General features: G+C 46.5%; 2 protein-coding genes across 2 annotated transcripts; both read left to right on the top strand.

The window, feature by feature from the left end:
• The first annotated feature begins 1,390 nt into the window (after positions 1–1,390).
• Positions 1,391–17,184, top strand: SEC23B (SEC23 homolog B, COPII coat complex component). Its single transcript, XM_034060806.1, has 20 exons — positions 1,391–1,447; positions 2,402–2,637; positions 4,114–4,171; positions 4,798–4,884; positions 5,096–5,332; positions 5,623–5,708; positions 6,478–6,622; positions 7,105–7,263; positions 8,322–8,437; positions 9,426–9,549; positions 9,651–9,731; positions 10,061–10,150; positions 10,964–11,070; positions 11,255–11,408; positions 12,729–12,806; positions 13,083–13,244; positions 14,044–14,130; positions 15,045–15,200; positions 16,027–16,092; positions 16,941–17,184. The coding sequence occupies exons 2-20, from the start codon at positions 2,417–2,419 to the stop codon at positions 17,028–17,030; spliced, it is 2,304 nt and encodes a 767-aa protein (XP_033916697.1). The 5' UTR covers positions 1,391–1,447; positions 2,402–2,416; the 3' UTR covers positions 17,031–17,184.
• Positions 17,185–17,617: 433 nt separating this feature from the next.
• Positions 17,618–19,056, top strand: SMIM26 (small integral membrane protein 26). Its single transcript, XM_034060909.1, has 2 exons — positions 17,618–17,787; positions 18,866–19,056. The coding sequence occupies exons 1-2, from the start codon at positions 17,664–17,666 to the stop codon at positions 19,048–19,050; spliced, it is 309 nt and encodes a 102-aa protein (XP_033916800.1). The 5' UTR covers positions 17,618–17,663; the 3' UTR covers positions 19,051–19,056.
• The last annotated feature ends 283 nt before the right edge of the window (positions 19,057–19,339 follow it).

The following is a 19,339-nucleotide window of genomic DNA, read 5'->3' as shown; positions in this document are numbered from 1 at the left end:
TCACCCCATGGCTCAATGGCTGTTCCGCTTCTCCAGCTTCTCTTTTCTTTGTTCACTCTGCTCATAACTGCGGTTGGAGGTGGTCAGCGCGATGGTTGTTCATGTGGTGCTGTTCGAGTGCCACCTTCTGTCTGCTCCTGGTATGGCTTCCATGGGACACAGGGAAGAGAAAGCTCTAAACCCTCGCTCTGGTTTCCCGTTCTGCCTCCATGTGCAGGGCGCTTTTGGGGAAGAAACAATCCCGAGTGGGGACAGCTGGGTATCCTATCGCTGCTAAACACTTTATGCTTTGAAACAGGGTATAGGCACCTTAAACAGGGCTGTCCACCACACAGACTGCCTTGCCACTCATCGGGAGATCCTGGGGAGAGGGAGGAAGAGGGGAGGCAGAGCTCAAAGTGTTCTCTTTCAGTTGTTAAGCACAAACCAAGTTGAGGCTTACGTAGGCAGCCGGTGGTTCCTCCCCCCCCCTTCTCTCACTTCTTGAGCAAGCTTGTATCTTCCAAGAAAACAGAAGGGGAAAGCTTTTACATTAGTTATTTCATCTAGAAACACTACGCAGAAGAGGCCTTGACTCTGCCTGAGCGCTGCTCAGCACAACTAAAACACAGTTGTGGTATCAATATTATTCCATCCTAAATCCAAACCACAGCACTGCACCAGCTACTAGGAAGAAAATGGAGTTTATCCCAGCTGACAGCAGGACACAGGCTCACACCAGCTGCTCAGTGTTCCAACCTAATGTTAGCAGGGTGTGTGCAGCATGGTCTTGGAGCCCTGGGTCCCAGTTACTGTGCTGTGCTTTGCTTGTGAGACATGGCGATGTGCAGAAGCTGTAAAATGAAGGATAAGCAACCGCAGAGGAGCAGGTTTGCTTTGCCTCATAGTGTTTGGAGAGCAAGTCCCGGCTCTGAGGACATTAACAACAGTAGTAATGTGAATATGATATACTTCAGCGTTTAAGCATAGGTGGCTTTCTTCTATGATGAATGATGAACCCCTGTGGCCTCAGCCCAGCCGTGAAGGTAAAGCCTCCACGCACACGACAGCACCCTCTAAAGCTGCCGAGCACCCTGACAGAAGCGCTGCTCCCCTCATCCCGTCGGGCCGCCAATGCCAGCGCAGGAAGGCGACGCCTGCCCCGCCATCTTTAGTAGGGGCACACTGTGTGTCTCCATTCCAACGCTGCACCTGGCACCCTTAGCGAAGATGGCGGCCCGACGCCGCTGCCTCGCCATGTTTGATAGGGTCGCGCTTCTTCCTCTTCTTCAAACCAGAGCGCAGCGTGCCCGTAGCCAAGATGTCGGCGGAGCCTCGACGGGGCCGGGCGGGGCTTGCCGGTGCCGCCATCTTGGCTGCGGGCACGCCGTACCGCTGAGCTGGCCTTGCCGGGTGCGCGGGGCCTGCCGGGAGACAGCGGCGGAGGGGAGCGGCGCAGAGCGGGCAGGTAAGCGCTGTGGGGACGGGGGGGTCTGTGCTGTCCCCTGTAGGGAGGGCTGTGGGGGGTGTCAGTGCGTGCCATATAGGGGCTGGGGAGTCAGTGTTGTCCCATATGGGAGGGGCTGGAGACATTCACTGGTGTATCCTATGGGGGAAGATGGAGGGGTCGGTGGTATCCCCTATGGGAGGTGCTGGGTGTTCAGCAGTGGAGGGGCTTAGGGCTTTTCCCTATGGAGTTGCCGTAGGGGTCGGAGGTGGTCCCTGTGGCTTTGCTGGGGATCCGCGGTGTTCCGTATAGCTGTGCCCACCTGTGCCTGGGTGATCTGCCGTGTTCCCTGTAACACCGCGAGGAAGGAGCGGGAGTGAGCAGTGTGCCCTATAACATCCCATGTGGATGCTGAAATACTACCGCCACTCATCTGCTGAGGCTTTGGAAGTGCGTGTCCTCTCCTCACCTGGAGCACTGCATCCAGCTCTGGGGACAGCAGCACAAGAGGGGCATGGAGCTGTTGGAGTGAGTCCGAAGGTCTTTTTTGACCCTTTTGTGTGTGCTCCTTTCCATCTGTAAGCAGGTCAGGCTGATGGCCGGGTGACATCTGTGGTGAGTGCTTTGGCCTTCTTTCCCCCTGCCAAGGTTTCAGCTGAAGGCTTCAGGATATGTTGAAAACCTGTTTTTCCCATACCTGAGCCAGGCAGAATTGCCTTGAGGCCAGTACGTGGTTGAGTGGGATGTTAAATGTGGATCAGAAGGGAAAAACCCCTCACATCTGGTTTACAGTGTTGGATTGCCTTGTTTCTTTGGATTTGGTGGTGTTTTAGTTGCTGGGAATGTCTGGAAAGCACTGGACATAAGAGATTAGTACAGTCACATTGTTCATCTGATAATGGGATTAACTCATTATAAGGCTTTGTCCTGCAATATCTTGTGTCTACATGCAGTGTGTTGCTTATGTCCTTTCAGAGCTTCTCCAGTCCCATGGCAACGTATTTGGAGTTCATCCAGCAAAATGAGGAGCGTGATGGTGTGCGTTTCAGCTGGAACGTGTGGCCCTCCAGCAGGCTGGAGGCCACGAGGATGGTTGTGCCCCTGGCCTGTCTTCTGACCCCGCTGAAGGAGCGTCCTGACCTGCCGCCTGTGCAGTATGAGCCAGTGCTTTGTAGCAGGCCAACCTGCAAAGCAGTGCTCAACCCACTCTGGTATGAACTTCTTGGCTGGGGAGGTTAATAGAGGATGGATAATACCTAGTTTTTATCTGAGCTTTGCTGCTTCATTATTCCCCTTTTTCTCCACCTAGTGCTTGGCAGCCTCTTCCAGTTAGCTGTCATGGGTTTGTTAAAGTCGTATAATGATAGAATCCCAGACTGGTTTGGGTTGGAAGGGACCTTAAAGCTCATCCAGTTCCAACCCCTGCCACAGGAAGGGACATCTTGCACTAGACCAGGTTGCTCCAAGCCCCTGTGTCCAACCTGGCCTTGAATATTGCCAGGGATGGGGCAGCCACAGCTTCTCTGGGCACCCTGTGCCAGGGCCTCAGCACCCTCACAGGGAAGAATTTCTTCCTAATGTCTCATCTCCATCTCCCCTCTGTCAGGTTAAAGCCACTTTCTCCTATCACTGCCTGCCTTTGTCAACAGCCTTTCTCCAGATTTCTTGTCGCCTCCTTTAGGCACTGGAGCTGCTCTAAGTTGTCCGTGGAGCCTTCTCTTCCCCAGGCTGAACCAGCCCAGCTCTCTCAGCCTGTTTCCAGAGCAGAGCTGCTCCAGCCCTTGGAGCATCTCTGTGGCCCCCTCTGGACTCAAGCCATTCCACATCCCTAAAATCCATGCATGCATTATGTTGAATGCCAGCCTGTTACTAGAGCTGCCAGAACCAGAGGAGAGAGGAGTGCCTTTGGGGAGGCTGTTAAGGCAGAGATGATATGAAAATGGCCAAGGAATTTGTGATGAATGATGAAACTTAAACAAAGGTGCTGATTATGCTGATATTCTCTGGGCTGTGATGTTCACTTGGTTTCCTGCTGCTTGTAGGTCAGCTCCCCTGTTAGCATCACAGTTGTCTTTGAAGTTTTGCTGTTGATTCAAGAGGAACAATCTTGTTCCCAAAATCATGTGATGATCATACGTACTTGGAGATTAGTGTTGGGCTGAGAAGAAGCAGGGAAAGCCAGTAAGAGGAAGCAGAAAGAGATCAAGCCCATGAACCAAGTGTATGGCCAGGCTTTACTGCATTTTCCTGCGCTTTCCAGGATGTTCTAATGAGCTAAGTAAACTCTTTGAGGCAGGGAGCAGCCTATTTGTTCAGTGGTTGTGCAGGATCTGGGTGAGTGGCTCCTGCTGCTCTGTGATTGGAGTACTTGTGTGCTACAGCTGTACAAGCAATAAGATGACTGAAATGAGTCCAAGTGTAGTGAAAGAATGATTAGACCTGAGTCTTTGTCTGCCAAACCTATGCTCCATGTCATGCTGACAACCCTGGAATTGCAGGGTTGGGTGAGCTGATGGACTTTCTGGCAATAGAACATGAGTGTGAATCCCTAAAACTCTATAGTCATTCAAATTGACTATATGGTATTCTGTTTCTTCCTCAGTGCTGTGAACCAGCATAGACAATTGTGAAGCTGTGCTGTAAAATCGGTCCTGTGGTTGTACTAATGCTTCATCTTTCCCTTGCAGCCAGGTTGACTATCGGGCCAAGCTCTGGGCTTGTAACTTCTGTTTTCAGAGAAATCAGGTAAGTTAGAAACAGCATCAGCCCTTGCATCTTTTCAGTGAACAATTTTATAGAACATCCCTGGCAAAGGATGTTCAGCATAAATTCCACTTTTTTACATTCCTTCCCTTGGCCTTTTCTCCTGATGAACCCAGAACAGAGTACTTGGTAATGGGTCTGTTTTACCTGACATCTTGTCTGGTTCAGTTTTACCAGCACGCAGAGCTTAGGAAGGAGCTAATGCTATCTTTGTCCCATGTGTTCCACACTATGTCCCATGTGTTCCCAGTGTGGTTTTTGCACTTGACATTTACTATTCTTGTCGAGTATGAAATTCATTACATTTGAGTAGACTTTTGCCATCAGAACTGTCATGTGGCTAAATGAATTCCAGCTAATGCATAGTCAGTTTAGTCCAACCTTTTATTTACACTGGGTTGAACAGCTGTCCATACTGCTGGGAACTTGTCTGTGCTTTGGAAAACAGCTCTGTGGGTCTCTTGTCATGAGATTATCAGATTGATGCAGTGGCAGTAAATAAGGAGTTGAATAACCACATCATGAGCAGGGCAGCCTCTGTACTGCAGAGGAGCACCTACATTTCTGTCCTGCAACTTCCTTGTCCTGATTTTTGTTCTCTTTTTCAGTTCCCTCCAGCATATGCAGGCATATCAGAAGTCAATCAACCAGCAGAGCTTATGCCTCAGTTTTCAACAATTGAATATATCGTGCAGGTAAGTGAATCATAGGCAAGTTTGAAACCCCCCAGACTTGTCTTATTTGTGACAGATTATGTGTGTATTAGATTTCCTTAAGATAATGCAAATAAATAACATTTCTGCAGTGTGCTTAAGGTAGGGCTCATTTTATTCCTTGGCTGGAGGCATTATGAAGTGTCACCTGGCGAATGTACACACACAGTAAATGCATCTCTTTCCACATCAGCGAGGTCCACAGACACCATTGATCTTCCTGTATGTTGTCGACACGTGTTTGGAAGAGGAGGACTTGCAGGCACTGAAGGAGTCCCTCCAGATGTCCCTGAGCTTGCTGCCTTCTGATGCTCTGGTGGGGCTTATCACTTTTGGCAGAATGATCCAGGTGCATGAGCTGAGCTGTGAAGGCATTTCCAAGAGCTATGTGTTTAGGGGCACAAAGGACCTGACAGCTAAGCAAATACAGGTATGTTCTGCCACGTCTTGTTCCTGTTGGCTCTGCTGACACCTCTGCTGGTCTTTCAAGCACTGGGCTCCTGTCCTTTCTTCTTGCCTGTGATTGAAGCTTGTTCAAAATACAGTTTGTGTATCTCACATGTGGGCTCATTGATCCATTCCTAATGGGAGTACAAAGATTAATAATTGTACAGATTTTTAATGTATTTAATGTTATAGTATTGCAGCCTCAGGGTTTGACAGCAAATAATGTTTAGTGTTTAAATAGTGCATCTCTGCCTCCTCTTTACTATTCTCCAGGATATGCTTGGGCTTTCAAGGCCAGCTGTGCCCATTCAACAGGGAAGACCTCTTCAGACTCCAGAGCAACCTGCTATTTCAAGCAGGTAAGCTGCACCAGCACAGCAGAAGAGCAGGGCAGATGTTTTATGTCCCTTTGGCGTCGTGCTTATAAAGCTGGGTTTCCCAAGAAGAATCTTTATAAGAAGATTTAAATAGCATTCTCTTGTCACAGCTATATCTCTATTTCAGGTGACAGGTATGGATGGGATTTACCAAAGCTGCTGGCAGTGTATCAGACTTACTGTAGTGTCTTGGGTTTGCAGTTGCAAGAGTGTGATTGATATTCAGTCTAGGTTTCTACTTGAAAAACAGAGCATCTGTCTTTGAAAAGCACATTGCTCAGGAGTTGTTTAGAGCAGGGGCTTGTCTTTTTGATTAAACAGCCAGTGGTGGGGCTGGTCTTGACAATCCTGCATACCACCTCCTACCCCTAGCCCAGCAAAGTCCAAAAAGTGATTGACAGGCAAAAGTGATCCCTGAGCTGTAAAGCTGTATCTGCCTCTGCTGAATATAGTTTTTGTCTTTATCAGCTTCTGTCTTTCAGTGGCAGCTTTTGTGCATCTTGGTAGACTAAACCACCACTGCAGTTCTTTCCTATGATTGATGTGCCTTTGGCTTGTCAGTTCCTGATGTCTTGCTTTGATCAATTCTTGTATTTTGCAAAGGCCTTGGGAAGTGTGGATGTAAGAAGGGCACATGCCACGTGACTTTGTGCTTCTGATAACTCAGTGCAATTTAAGTGTGCCAGGAACAAAGAGGCACTTTCTTCTCTAAATTTCTCATCAGGAAAACATTTTATTTGGGTTTTTGCAGGTTTTTGCAGCCAGTACATAAGGTTGACATGAATTTAACAGATCTGCTTGGAGAACTGCAAAGGGATCCATGGCCAGTGACCCAGGGAAAGAGGCCTTTACGTTCCACTGGAGTAGCTCTTTCGATTGCAGTCGGTTTACTGGAGGTACTTTTCTTCATGCTGCTGTTTGAGATGAGGTGGTCAAAGTAAGCACCTGTGAGTCTTTGCTGAGAGGTGTGCAGGTGTCAGTCCAGCTTGGTTTGTGGCCCAGTTACATTGGTTGTAGAGGTGCAGTTTGTCTCTATGACATTGACATGTGGGCTGGGGGTTTCCATCTAATGATAAATACACAGGTGTTTCAAGGTCTCTGATTTTTGTGTGCATCACCATGTGGAGGTGTAGGATGCACTGGGTTTATTTGACCATCATCTAAGATGTAAGTAAAAAGAACAGAAACTGCTTGCTTCCTGTTACAAAGACGCTTGACGTAGCTTGTGTCTAGACGTGAGAGGGTTGTGACTGTCAGGAAACACATTGCTGTTTATCAAGGTGGGCTCTAGCAGAGACAGGTCCCTGAAGCACTGTTTGCCATTTAATAGTATTTTCCCTCCCTTCCCCCCTTAACATAAGTCTTATTTTTATTTCAGGGCACATTTCCAAACACAGGGGCCAGAATAATGCTGTTTACAGGTGGGCCACCAACACAAGGACCAGGCATGGTGGTAGGAGATGAGCTGAAAACGCCCATCCGTTCTTGGCATGACATAGAGAAGGACAATGCACGGTTCATGAAGAAGGCCACCAAAGTAGGTGCCAGTGCCTGCTGGGAATATTTAAAACCAAAACCTGAATGTTGTGTCAGAGCACTAAATGAGGGGAAAGTACATAACACAAACCTACACTGCTATTTTGACAGCTGCTCAGTGTCCTTCCCTATGGAACAAACATATTCCATTCTCTGGATGTGGGAACTGTATGTCGGGATTTGCATGGTTGTCCTTGAAGTGTCTGAGCCTTTAGTGTACATTAAATTATGAGAATGATCAAGGAAAGGGTAAAACCCACTTCCTTCCAGTTACCTCTCCAGTATGGTCTTGTGCCTTCTCAGCAAAACAAGTATTTCAGTATGGTTTCTTAGCTGATGGTGGGTGGAGAGTTTGTTCACTGACATCATTGTATCTCTTTCTGGGGAGGAGAAAAGCTGTTTTCCAAGAATTGGTCACTTCCCAAAAGTGTCCTTTGTCTTCTTGACCTATGACTTCCAGTACCTAAAGGAGGCCTGCAAGAAATCTGGAGAGGGACTTTTGACAAGAGCAAGTAGTGACAGGACAAGGGAGAATGGCTTTAAACTGACAGAGGGGAGATTGAGATCACATAGTAGGAAAAAATCCTTTGCTGTGAGGGTGATAAAGCCCTGACACAGGGTGCCCAGAGAAGCTGTGGCTGCCTCATCGCTGGCAGTGTTCAAGGCCAGGTTGAATGGGTCTTGGAGCAACCTGCTCTAGTGGAAGGTGTCCCTGCCTGTGGCAGGGGATTGGAACTGGATGAGCTTTAAGGTCCCTTCCAACCCAAACCAGTCTGGGATTCTATGAAAAAAAAACCCAGTTAAAATGGTAAAAATGTCAGACATGAATGTGCCTTAGAGAAAGCAGTATGGCACCTCTGACATGCAACTCAAGCTCATCCAAGCACAAACTTCCTTGGAGGGAGAAGCGTGCTCCAGCAATAAGAGCAGAACTGTTTAGCTACCAGAGCACTGGTAATCACATCATTTGAACCTTGTGTTTAATGGCTTAGCCTCAGCTGGAGAGCAGTATTAAAACTGCCCATTGCAGCATTCTGACCACCATGTGTATTTCCCCAGCACTACGAGACCCTGGCTAATCGCGCTGCAGCCAACGGGCATTGCATCGACATCTATGCCTGCGCCTTGGATCAGACTGGGCTGCTGGAGATGAAGTGTTGTGCAAACCTCACCGGGTATGTTCACAGCAGGAGAGCACAAAGGTGGCACCTGTGCTTTATTTTGTTGTTGTTTTGGAGGGGCCAGCAGTTAAGTTTGCGAAAAGGTGAGATTCTTACCAGTCTTTTCTAAACTGTGGTTTGAATTTGCCAGGAGTTATATGGCAAACCTCACCTGATCCCAAGTCCTCATTTCTGAAGTCTCAAAACAGCATGTGACTTAGCACTGCTGGTAGAGAACTCCATGTCCTGCTTTGAGAAAGGTATTCTTAAGCATGGTGCAACATGTCCTTTGCAAATGTTTCCTGCCTCCTTGGGAGATAGCAAGTATCCTTTCTGGAATTTATGGGATAGATCCACAGTGCTTTGTGATGTGTGCATGACTGAAGTGCCATCAGAACAGCAGACAGTCAGATGCTGTGGGTAGAAGCTCTCCTTTTCTGGGCCAAATTCTCTCTGCTTAACAGCTCACTTGTGCTTTCTCCAGGGATTCTTGGCTTCCCCGGGTCTAGTTTTAAGTGATATCTCTAAGGGGTCCATGTCTCGCGTTCTCTATCACTGAAACTAGTTATGATCTCTGTAAGGATGGGTGTGTGCTAAATCACTGTGGGGAGGCACAACACAGACCCATGCACCTACAGGCATCCTATCTGTAATGTGGCTGCTTCCAGCCCTGATCCAGGAAAGCAGGCTGAGGGAAGCTCTTTCCTCAGTTGAAGTATTTCTAACTGGTGAAACAATAGCATTTTTAAGACAGCTAAAGAGATGGGCAAGGAATGTAGTTGAGAAAGTAAGCTGGCCAAGATGGAGCGTTAACATGTCTGGCTTTGGAGGAGGCATCCATGAATCTGCACTCCCTGATGTGAATTTTACCTATGCAAAGGCATGCTTTAAAACAGGTCTGCATGTGTTTGCATGCATAAGAGCTGGAGAAACATATTCTTTGTGATTTGCTTCTGGTTCCCAGTTGCTTGAGTTCCTTTATATATTGTTTCTTCTTTCCCAGAGGACACATGGTAATGGGAGACTCCTTCAACACTTCCCTCTTCAAGCAGACTTTCCAGCGGGTATTTAACAAAGGATTCAATGGGGAATTTCGGATGGCTTTTGGTGCATGTTTGGATGTAAAGGTTAGAGATCAGTTACACTCGATGACATTAATTGGGAAAGAAAAGTGCTGGTGATTTTAAGAACCCAAACCAAACAACTTCTTTTTTTTACCTTGTTCTAGACCTCTAGGGAGCTGAAAATTGCAGGAGCTATTGGACCATGCATATCCCTGAATGCTAAAGGGCCATGTGTCTCTGAAAGCGTAAGTTTCTGACATTGAAAAACCTTTACCAAAGAAGTAAATGAACAGTGCAAAGCTTCTGTCTAGACCTAGAGCTCAGCTAGAATGAAAGAGTTTGCAAGGAGAAGAACAATTTGGAAACATCCCTAGGAACAGACAGTCTTTCCTAGATGGAATTCTTGCCCCATAAGGCTTTCTTTTAACTGTGGCCTTCAGTAACTTCATTCACACCTAAACGATAACAGATCCAGAATGCCTGCTATTACTTGTACCTCTGCTCAAAATATGACATAAGCTTCTCTTACGTGCTGCTAGAGATAAAAATGCTGCTTTATTTTGATCCTGTGCAGGAGCTTGGAATTGGAGGAACCTCTCAATGGAAAATTTGTAGCCTGGATCCCAGCACAACTCTGGCCATTTACTTTGAAGTGGTGAATCAGGTCAGTCCTGGCTTCTCTAGGTTTATGGTCTTTGTTTTTTCACACACCAAACTCTTTGTTTCAGGGCCAGAAAGTGCAATGACATCCCCTGTGTGGCAGATGGGTGGCTGCAAAGCAACCAAGTGTTTTGTGCTAAAGAAATAGTCTCCAAAGTTGTTTGCATATGCATAAAGTGCCTGATATTTCTGTTTTGTACAAAATCTGAATTCTTTCATTGTCTTCTTCCTATAGTATTTATTTAACAAAGAAAAAACATCTTTTTTGACAGTAGATGCTGTGGAGAATATAAATACTGTGGAGAATGAAATTATACTTTTAAGTAGCAATGGAGACTTGGTCCTTCAAGTTGTAATAACTTGATGGCTCAGAAGTAACTTTTGGCTAGAGAAGCTTCTGAGCATGTGGCAGCTAGAAGCTAGGAAAGCTACCCCAAAGGAATTCTGTTCCACATGTCTGTCTCTTTGTTTTCTCTGCTGTGTGGATTTGTTACTGTTTGGAATAGGATGGTAGACTTGCAGCACCTTTGCTTAGACCTTCTACTGCCATTCTTAAGTTTGTTGCTACAGAGATGACAAGTGGCTGCCATCCTTTAAGGGGCAAGCTGAGTCAGTGTCACATCCAATATTAAATGGGTCCAATGCCACTTGATTGTAAGGGTTGCTGGAAAACACAGTGCTAATACACGTGTCTCTCTTCTCTGGTCCATCTCTACCTTATACTTAACTCTGTGACTGCTCAAATGATTCCCTGCAGTGCAGTTTTCTGTATCTTACTGTTATGGAAGTTTGAAGGCTTCCCTTGTTTTATTTGCAGCACAATGCACCGATACCTCAGGGAGGCCGAGGGGCAGTGCAGTTTGTCACTCAGTATCAACACTCCAGTACGCAGAAACGCATTCGTGTCACCACCATAGCTAGAAAGTGAGTATCTCCTGCCAGTCCTTTGGTAGAATGGCAGAAACTGAAGATGCAGTTTGTGCTGGAATTTGTCTAACATTTTGTTGCATGCACTGGCTGTGAAGTGTTTGGCACCAGGAGGTTGAATCTGGTTTGAGTTTTGCCGAAGGTGAATGCATGTAGCACTAACCCTTCACTAACCCTATAGTTGGGCAGATGCACAGAGTCAGCTCCAGCACATAGAAGCTGCATTTGACCAAGAAGCAGCCGCTGTGCTGATGGCACGACTGGGAGTGTACAGAGCTGAATCTGAGGAGGGACCCGATGTTCTGCGGTGGCTGGACAGACAGCTGATCAGACTGGTAAGACCCAAAGTCTGCAGTTGGGTGCATTCTTGATTCTAGTAAAAATAGTCTCTGGAAACGAGAACAGGATTCTCTTTCCAGATTGACTTGCTTCTTGTGTGCTCTGATTACGGTCATACAGTTGCAGTACACAATAGCCAGTATGATCAGTGAATTTGGGATGGGGTAGGTAAGCATCCCATCATGCTTGAAAGGGTTAAACTGAGATTACAGAAGTGACAGTGAAACAGAGAATACTGCAGGTGGGAAGGGACCTCCAGAGTTCTGTGGTTCAACCCTGCTGCTCAGAGTAGGGCCAGCTTTGAAGTTAGAACAGGTTGCTCCAGCTCTTGTTCAGCTGAGTTTTGAAGATCCCCAAGGACAGTTTCTCTTGACAACCTGTTCCAATGTTTGATCACTGTGATTCCCATCCCCTTGCTTTCTCCCATCTGAATCTCCTCCAGCAACCAACACGATTCCCTAATCCCATTCTTTACTAGGCTGAACAAACCCACCTTCTTCAGCCTCTCTTTCCGCATGAGGTGCTACAGCCCCTGACCAGCTTGGTGGCCTCTGCTAAACTCACTCCCGTATATCCATGTCTGTCTTGCCCTGGGGAGCCCAAAACTGGACAGAGCATTCAGGTGTGGGTTCACTGGTGCCAAGTTCAGGCTAGTAATTACTTCTGCAGCTTCATACTGTCTTTTGCTTTGAATTGCACAAGCCTGATTGCCTAAATTAGTTCTGGCCTTGTCCAAACACCCACGTGGAGTTGATACTAACAGATCAGATACTAAAAAAAACAGGGCCAGTATCAAATAATTGAGTGTCAAAATGCACATGGGCATGATGCATGCTGAAATGATTGTGGAGTCATGTATAGTTAAATTCCTCAAACCATCTGATGCTGCTTATTTTCAGTGAAGCAGCTGGTGAAATGCAGCTGCTGCTGCTCTAGAAGGAAGTGGAGTAGCTGCAGAAGGGTTTCGTAGTGTACAAAGAAGCTTAGGTACGAGATAGTATGCCTGATGTAATGGAAAAAAATGGGTAGTACTAGCAGCACTATTTCTTTTATTCTTAGATAATTTCAAATCTCCATTTAATATATGTAAATAGATAAACAGATCAAATAATCATTCTTGTCCAGGAAGACACAGAGACCACTGACTTAAAAGAAAAACAGGCTGTAAATTTTATCTTACATGGCTGTTGTCATGTTCATGCCTTGGTTGCTCTGTTTAAAAACAACCAAAAGAACACCCTTAAAAAAATAGTGTCAATTCTAAAAAAGAAATAAAAAAATAGAAATAACCAAAGTATCCATTTTGCTTCCAACAGTGCCAGAAATTTGGACAATACAGCAAAGATGATCCCAACTCCTTCAGATTGTCAGAATCCTTTTCTTTGTATCCCCAGGTAAGAACGTCACTTCCCACAGGATGGGAAAAGTATGGCAGTGTGGGTGTGAGTGATGATAAAAGATCTTGTATCATTTATCAGCTTCAAGATGGGAGGCACAGGTGCTTTTTTAATGTGGTGGGCTGCTCCTGCAGTTCAGTGCTACAAATGACTGATAAGGAAGGGATTCTGAGGAGTTAATAAGGGGATTTGCAGTTCAGAAAGACTGGACTTGGGTGCAGACGTTTTGACAACTTGCTGAAAGGTCTCCTCTCACTCATCTTTCTGGTGCAGTTCATGTTCCATCTGCGACGCTCCCCATTCCTGCAGGTCTTCAATAACAGCCCAGATGAATCTTCTTACTACCGTCACCACTTTGCTAGGCAAGATCTGACCCAGTCTCTCATTATGATCCAGCCAATCCTTTATGCTTATTCTTTCCATGGCCCTCCTGAGGTGAGTCCCTGTTTAACAGGAAGAGGTGGATCAATCCAAAATAATGAGTATTCAGAGTAACAGTATTTCAGTAAAAAGGCCCTTATATAGTTTTTAATTGAGGTAATTATTAAAGGCTGGGATGGGGCAATGTAGAATATGAATTGTATTTCCAGTAAGCTTACAGCTTGGATTAAATTAATACCCCAAAACACACAAAAAAACCCCAAACCCATTCCCCTCCTGCTTGCTAAGCCACTGCTTCTGCCTCCCAACATCCATTGAATGTTTAATCTGTTTCCGTACACTTTTGCTTGTCTACCAGAGACTGCCGCGTCCACTTTGTAAGTCAGCAAGCCTCAGCCCTTCCAGATCATTATCTCTCACCAGCTGCTTGTTTTCAGTTGTTTAACTATTCAGTGGACAGACACAGATTCCCTTAAGCTGGCAGTTTTCCCACCAGACACATTGGAAGGAACGTGTCTGGTGGGAAAGAAACCCAGGAGCTGCTGGAGTAATGCTCCCAAGAAACAAAGGATGGGACAAGAAAAAATGGCCTCAAGCTGCACCAGGGGAGGTTTAGACTGGATATTGGGAACAATTCCTTCCCCAAAGGGCAGTCAGGCATTGGAACAGGCTGCCCAGGGCAGTGCTGGAGTCACTGTCCCTGGAAGTGTTCACACGCTGTGTAGATGAGGCCCTCAGTGCTGTGGGTTAGTGGTGGCCTTGGCAGCCCTAGGGGAACAGTTGGACTTGGTGATCTTGAGGGTCTTTTCCAACCTGGCTGATTCTATGATTTTGACTTTGTTCATTTCCCCAGCCAGTGCTTTTGGACAGCAGCAGTATTCTCCCTGACAGAATCCTACTGATGGATACTTTCTTCCAGATAGTTATCTACCTTGGTGAGGTATGTTGAAACACATTCTTTCTCTGTTTGCACACCTTTGCTCCTGCCATGCATGCAGACAGCATCACTGCGAGAGCCAAAGAAGTTGCTTGCAAAGCCCACACTAACATAATGATATCACATATGTGCTGCCAGTTTTAATACAATTTCCTTCCCCAGTGTCCTAGCCAAAAGTCCAACTGGAGTCACTAAGGATGTGTTCTGCACTGAGATACAGCTCTCATGCTAGTTTGGTGTCCTGTTTTCTGATGGGATAGAGTTAATTTTCTTCCTACTTCCAAGTATCCATCACCAGGACACTTGGTAGTGAAGGAGGTCCCTTACCATATCTGGTAAAGGTCAGAAAAGCTTGGAACTAAGCAGGGCAGAGAGCTGCAGTTCGCTATGCAGATACAGTTTGATTTTCAGCTATGTGGCATACTTGGTGACTGGGTTTTGACACTTAAATACTGCTACTCTTAAAGAAATGGGTTATGGATTTTTCCAGGTTTTGCTTTTAAATACTAGGAAGCATTTTAACTCTTCCCTTTGTTTTTGAACTGAGCTACTTCACTCATATTTAACAATTGTTATTAGGATACTTGAAGTTGGGCATGCTAGTTTGTGGCAGCTCCATTATTAGCTCCTGACTTCATTCCATATGAGGTTAGTTCTCTTTGAGAGGTGTGCAGGGATTACCTGATTGACATGAAAGGGAGTTGAACACTTGAGTCAACAATGACAAAGAGTTACCTTAAAGAGTTTCTACATATCGTTGGAGAGCAAGACACTCAGCAACTGACAGACACTAAATAATGTCATTGCCAGAGGTAGTGAAAAGTGTGCGTTCTGGTACCTTAAAGAATGCAGGTTAAAAAGGGGAGGCTTGCAGGCATCTCAACTAGTTTTATACCCCCTCCCTGTCCTGTCAATAGACTATTGCACAGTGGCAGAAAGCTGGTTACCAAGAGATGCCTGAATATGAAAACTTCAAGCACTTATTACAAGCCCCACTGGATGATGCCCAGGAAATCTTGCAGACCAGATTCCCGATGCCACGTTACATCCACACAGAACATGGGGGCAGTCAGGTAAGGAGGTTTATTGAGGAGCTCTTTCTGTTGTTGAGTAGAGGAAATAGCTTTTTTTTGCTTTACTTTAGAAGGATGGTTCTGTATGTTAAGTACAGTGGTAATTTAGCTCTTTGAAGTACAGAGCTTGCATATTTTCTGATGAGCTTTTACTACAGCTTTGTCCTTTGATAAGACATCACTTGCTGGATAAGCTTTTGAAATACAAGGATGGAAAAAGAAACACCCCAGAAGCCAGGTTAAATATCTTTTTATTCTGCAAAGAGCTGAGAAAGAAATGCTTTGGGTATGTATCTAAACTTACCCAAGACAGGAGTGCAGTTAGCTTGCAAGGACAGTGTGACCATCTGTTCCTGCAGTCTCCAATGCCAAATGCGGATATAAAATACTTCCTATTTTTGCTCTTCCTGGAATTACAGTTATGCTGTGCTTGTGTGTGCCTGGTTGCTTTGTAGCAGTGAAGGGACAGGAATTGATGCTCTGAAACAAAGATTTGGTATTCATTTTTGATGTGACCATGTTACGCTGTTCCTACACTGAGCTCTTTGCTGAAGAGCAGATGGGGGCATATGTGGAACTGTGCTAGTGTTATGCCTGTGTCACATGGAACCAGAGCTGCCCTGCCAGGTGAGTGCCCCTTGGAGACAAGTTGTAGAGCAGGGCTGTTTCTAGACTTAAAACCCACTTACGTTAAATTAGTCCATTGCTTGCAAAAGCAGAGGGGCATCACTAGTCATGGACCTAAAGCAGTAAGAAGTCTTGAGGAGCTGAGAGTGCTGTCAGATTACATCTTAACATTTACTTCTCTAACATTTTGTCCTAATAGGCCCGGTTCCTCTTGTCTAAAGTGAACCCTTCTCAGACCCACAATAACCTCTATGCATGGGGACAGGTAAGCAGTGGAAGAGCTACTCATATTTAGAATGCTATAAAATAATCTACGTTTACAGCTTTGTCTACACAGCAGCTAACCCAATCCACCACGTGGCACAAACCACGAGCAGGTTACATCTGTTCTGTAGTTCTTACCTAAAAGCTTTTTGCTGAAACCTGATTGGATCTGAAGATCTTAAGAGTGCTTTGCAGTGCAAAGAAACAAGGTTATTTCTGTGTCCTAAAGCATCTGGTAATGGAGTTACCAGCTTAGGAGGTTACATTTTTGTTCAACTGGCAAGATAAACAGTGTCAGGAAAAGAGTGGTGTCCACAAAGAGTGCTTTGTCCCTTTGATGTCCCTGTATCCCAGCTGCATGGGGGTCACAGGCAGACCCAGGAGCATTTTCTATGGTGGCTGCTATTGAAGCGAGCCGCTAACTTGATGTAGAGCATGTTCTTACAGGTTTCAGATGACCTGATGAAAAAAATTATCTGCACACTTTCCCTATGACTTAAAACTCTTAGGTCACAGTGTATTTAGCATTCTGGAGAGAGTACCCTCAATATAGATACATATAGGTGTACTTTACCTGAGAATACTAGGTTTTGATATCCTCTTTACCTTGTTTTGGGCAGCAAAATTCCTAATGCTTTAGAAAGAACTTTCTTTTGGGGATTGCACTAGAGGACAGTATCAGAACTGCTACCAAAGAGCAGCATTTTCCCTCTTGCCATCTGTCCTTTGCAGGGAAAAAGGTGGTTGATTTAGCAGGGAATTACTTCAGAGCACTGACATCTGATTTGCTTCCAGTTAGTCCCCAGTGTTAACACCACTGCTTTAGGGTCATTCTTTATGTGTCTGCAGGAATCGGGAGCTCCAATCCTGACGGATGATGTGAGTCTCCAGGTATTCATGGACCACCTCAAAAAGCTGGCAGTTTCCAGTGCAGCGTGACTCTGATCGAACCCAGAAGCAAGAGATTACATAAATCATGTGGATAACGGAAATGGAGTGATCCATTTTACATTTCCTTCTCTCTCTCTTTTAAAGGTTTTTAAGTACTAAATGAAACAAATATGCAGGGAGAGTTTTTTACTTGGCCCTTCTAGATATTAATTTATTTGTATTCCTTCTTGTCTCTGTTCACTCCACATTTTTCATACACTGTAATTAGATAAAGGATGCTTTAGCCAGTACAGATTTTAACAGTCTTTATCTTGATTTGTAACGGTGCGTGTTCTTAGGTGTCTTTTTAGCAGTCAGGGCCTGTATTCATTAAAAATAAAACTGGGTGAGAGCATTACTGTTTAGTGCTCCCTCCCGTTTAGCTGTATGTGCAGTGGACTTGGCCTATCTCCTTTCTATTTGTGAACACGCTAACTGGGGTCCGTGCGTCCTTCCGGAAACAAGGAAAAGCGCAGATCTCCTCTACCGGCTCCGCCAGTCCCTTCACCATCCCCGCCACCCGCCATCTTCCTGCCGCCCCGGCCGCCATCTTTGGGCAGCTCCCGCCCTGCCGCCCATGCGCATGCGCGCACAGGAGCTCTCCGCCCCGTCGGCGGCCGGGCCCGAGCAGTGAGCGCTGCTATGTCTGGGAGGAAGCTGCGGCTGGCGGTGTGGAACGCGCGGGCAGCGCTGCTGTACTCCCTGGGCGGATGGACCATCCTGGGAGGAATGCTGCACTACACCAAGAACCGCGGCGACGGCTTCGGTACGGGCCAACTCGGTGCCGCCTCGGGTCACCTCGGCGGGTGTGTGAGGTGGCCGAGGGTGGGCCTGGCAGGGGGGAGGAGCGTGGAGGAGGGGCAGCGATTGGCTGAGGGAGTTGGCTGGGGACGGGGATTGGCTGAGGGAGTTGGCTGGGGGCGGGTCTCGGGCTCCGGCCATGGCCCCGGGTAGGACACTGCAGGCAGCGGGGACTTGGCAGTCCTTGTTTCGGCTGCTCCCAGGGCCGATGCCGGCAGTGTCGGGTGCTGTCCGCCCGGCTCTCGGGGAGATGTGGTTGCCGGGTGCGAGGACTCTGCCTGGGGCGATTTGAGCTATCAGGGCCCGGCAGGGTGCCCGGGGCTTGTTCCTGCAGGCTCGGTGTGAGCCCAAGGGCTCCTGGCGTGCCGACGAGGATCGACCTGAAGGAAGCGAAATTCCGCGTTGAGGGGAAAAGCATGTGCTTCGTCGCTTTATTTGCAGTGTGGTGATGGTTCATAGCTGTACCTGGGGACGTTCAGATGGACGTCAGGAAGCATTACTTTATAGAGAGGGTGGTCGAACTGTGGAAACAGTCTTCCTGGAGAGGTGGTCGATGCCCCGAGTCTGTCAGTGTTTATTTGGGCAATGCCTTTAATAACATGCTTTGACATTTGGTCAGCCCTGATTTGCTCAGGCAGTTGGAGTAGGTGATCATTCCCTTCTAACTGAAATAGTCTTTCGCATCCTTTCACCTCCTATCAGCTCTGTTGCTCTTGCTCAGCATTCTGCTCCTTATTAAGGTGTAGTAGCATGGAGGTATCTGTAATGTGGATAACATGGAGGCCGTTTGCAGTTGATGCTACCATAGTACCGATGTTAGTCCAGCACCAGTGCAGCAATGTAACTTACCCTAGTGAATCCTTTTTTTTCTGTCCAGATCCTTTTTTCAGCAGATCCTTGCTATCTATTTCTCCCACCTTGATAATAAGCAAAGAGAAGCCTGTGTGGCTGCTGTTTGCAATAATGAAGAGATAAAATGTTTTTATTGCTGTGCTCTTTTTTATTTTATTTTCTTTTTTTTTTCTTTCCCTTGTATTCCTTAGAGGATAAAAGTGAACCTCAGACAAAACCAGGACCCAGGCAGGAAATATACAGGACAGAAACAGCTTTTGGATTTACAGTGACAACAATAGTAACACACAGGGAAGATGAACCTCCCATTACTCGACTGCTCAGGCGTGTGAAGTCATACTTCTTTCCTGATGACAGCCCTCCTTCCAAAAACTGAGTGGAAAACTTCTCCTGCATGGTTGAAACAACAGCTCCATCTGGGACTCAGCTCGGCAGGAGTTGCAGGCTTTGCACCTGTATTGAAGCTGCTGAGCATGAATTGAGCTCACCTAGCTGTGCCACAAGGTGTGGATGAGGCTGATTGTCACCTTGGTGTGCTGTGACCAGCGGTCTGACCAGGTGGCCTTGGTAGGTTTGCTTGTGAAGTTGATTTGTGTGTAGGACGTACCTGTCCCCAGGATGGCTTCTCTGATCACCTATGAAATGGATGATTTAAAGATTAGTAA

The sequence above is a fragment of the Melopsittacus undulatus genome, chromosome 3, assembly GCF_012275295.1.
Source record: "Melopsittacus undulatus isolate bMelUnd1 chromosome 3, bMelUnd1.mat.Z, whole genome shotgun sequence".
In the NCBI taxonomy this organism is placed as follows: Eukaryota; Metazoa; Chordata; class Aves; order Psittaciformes; family Psittaculidae; genus Melopsittacus; species Melopsittacus undulatus.
Note: the sequence above shows the minus strand (reverse complement) of the source record. Positions and strands in the feature narration are given on the sequence as shown.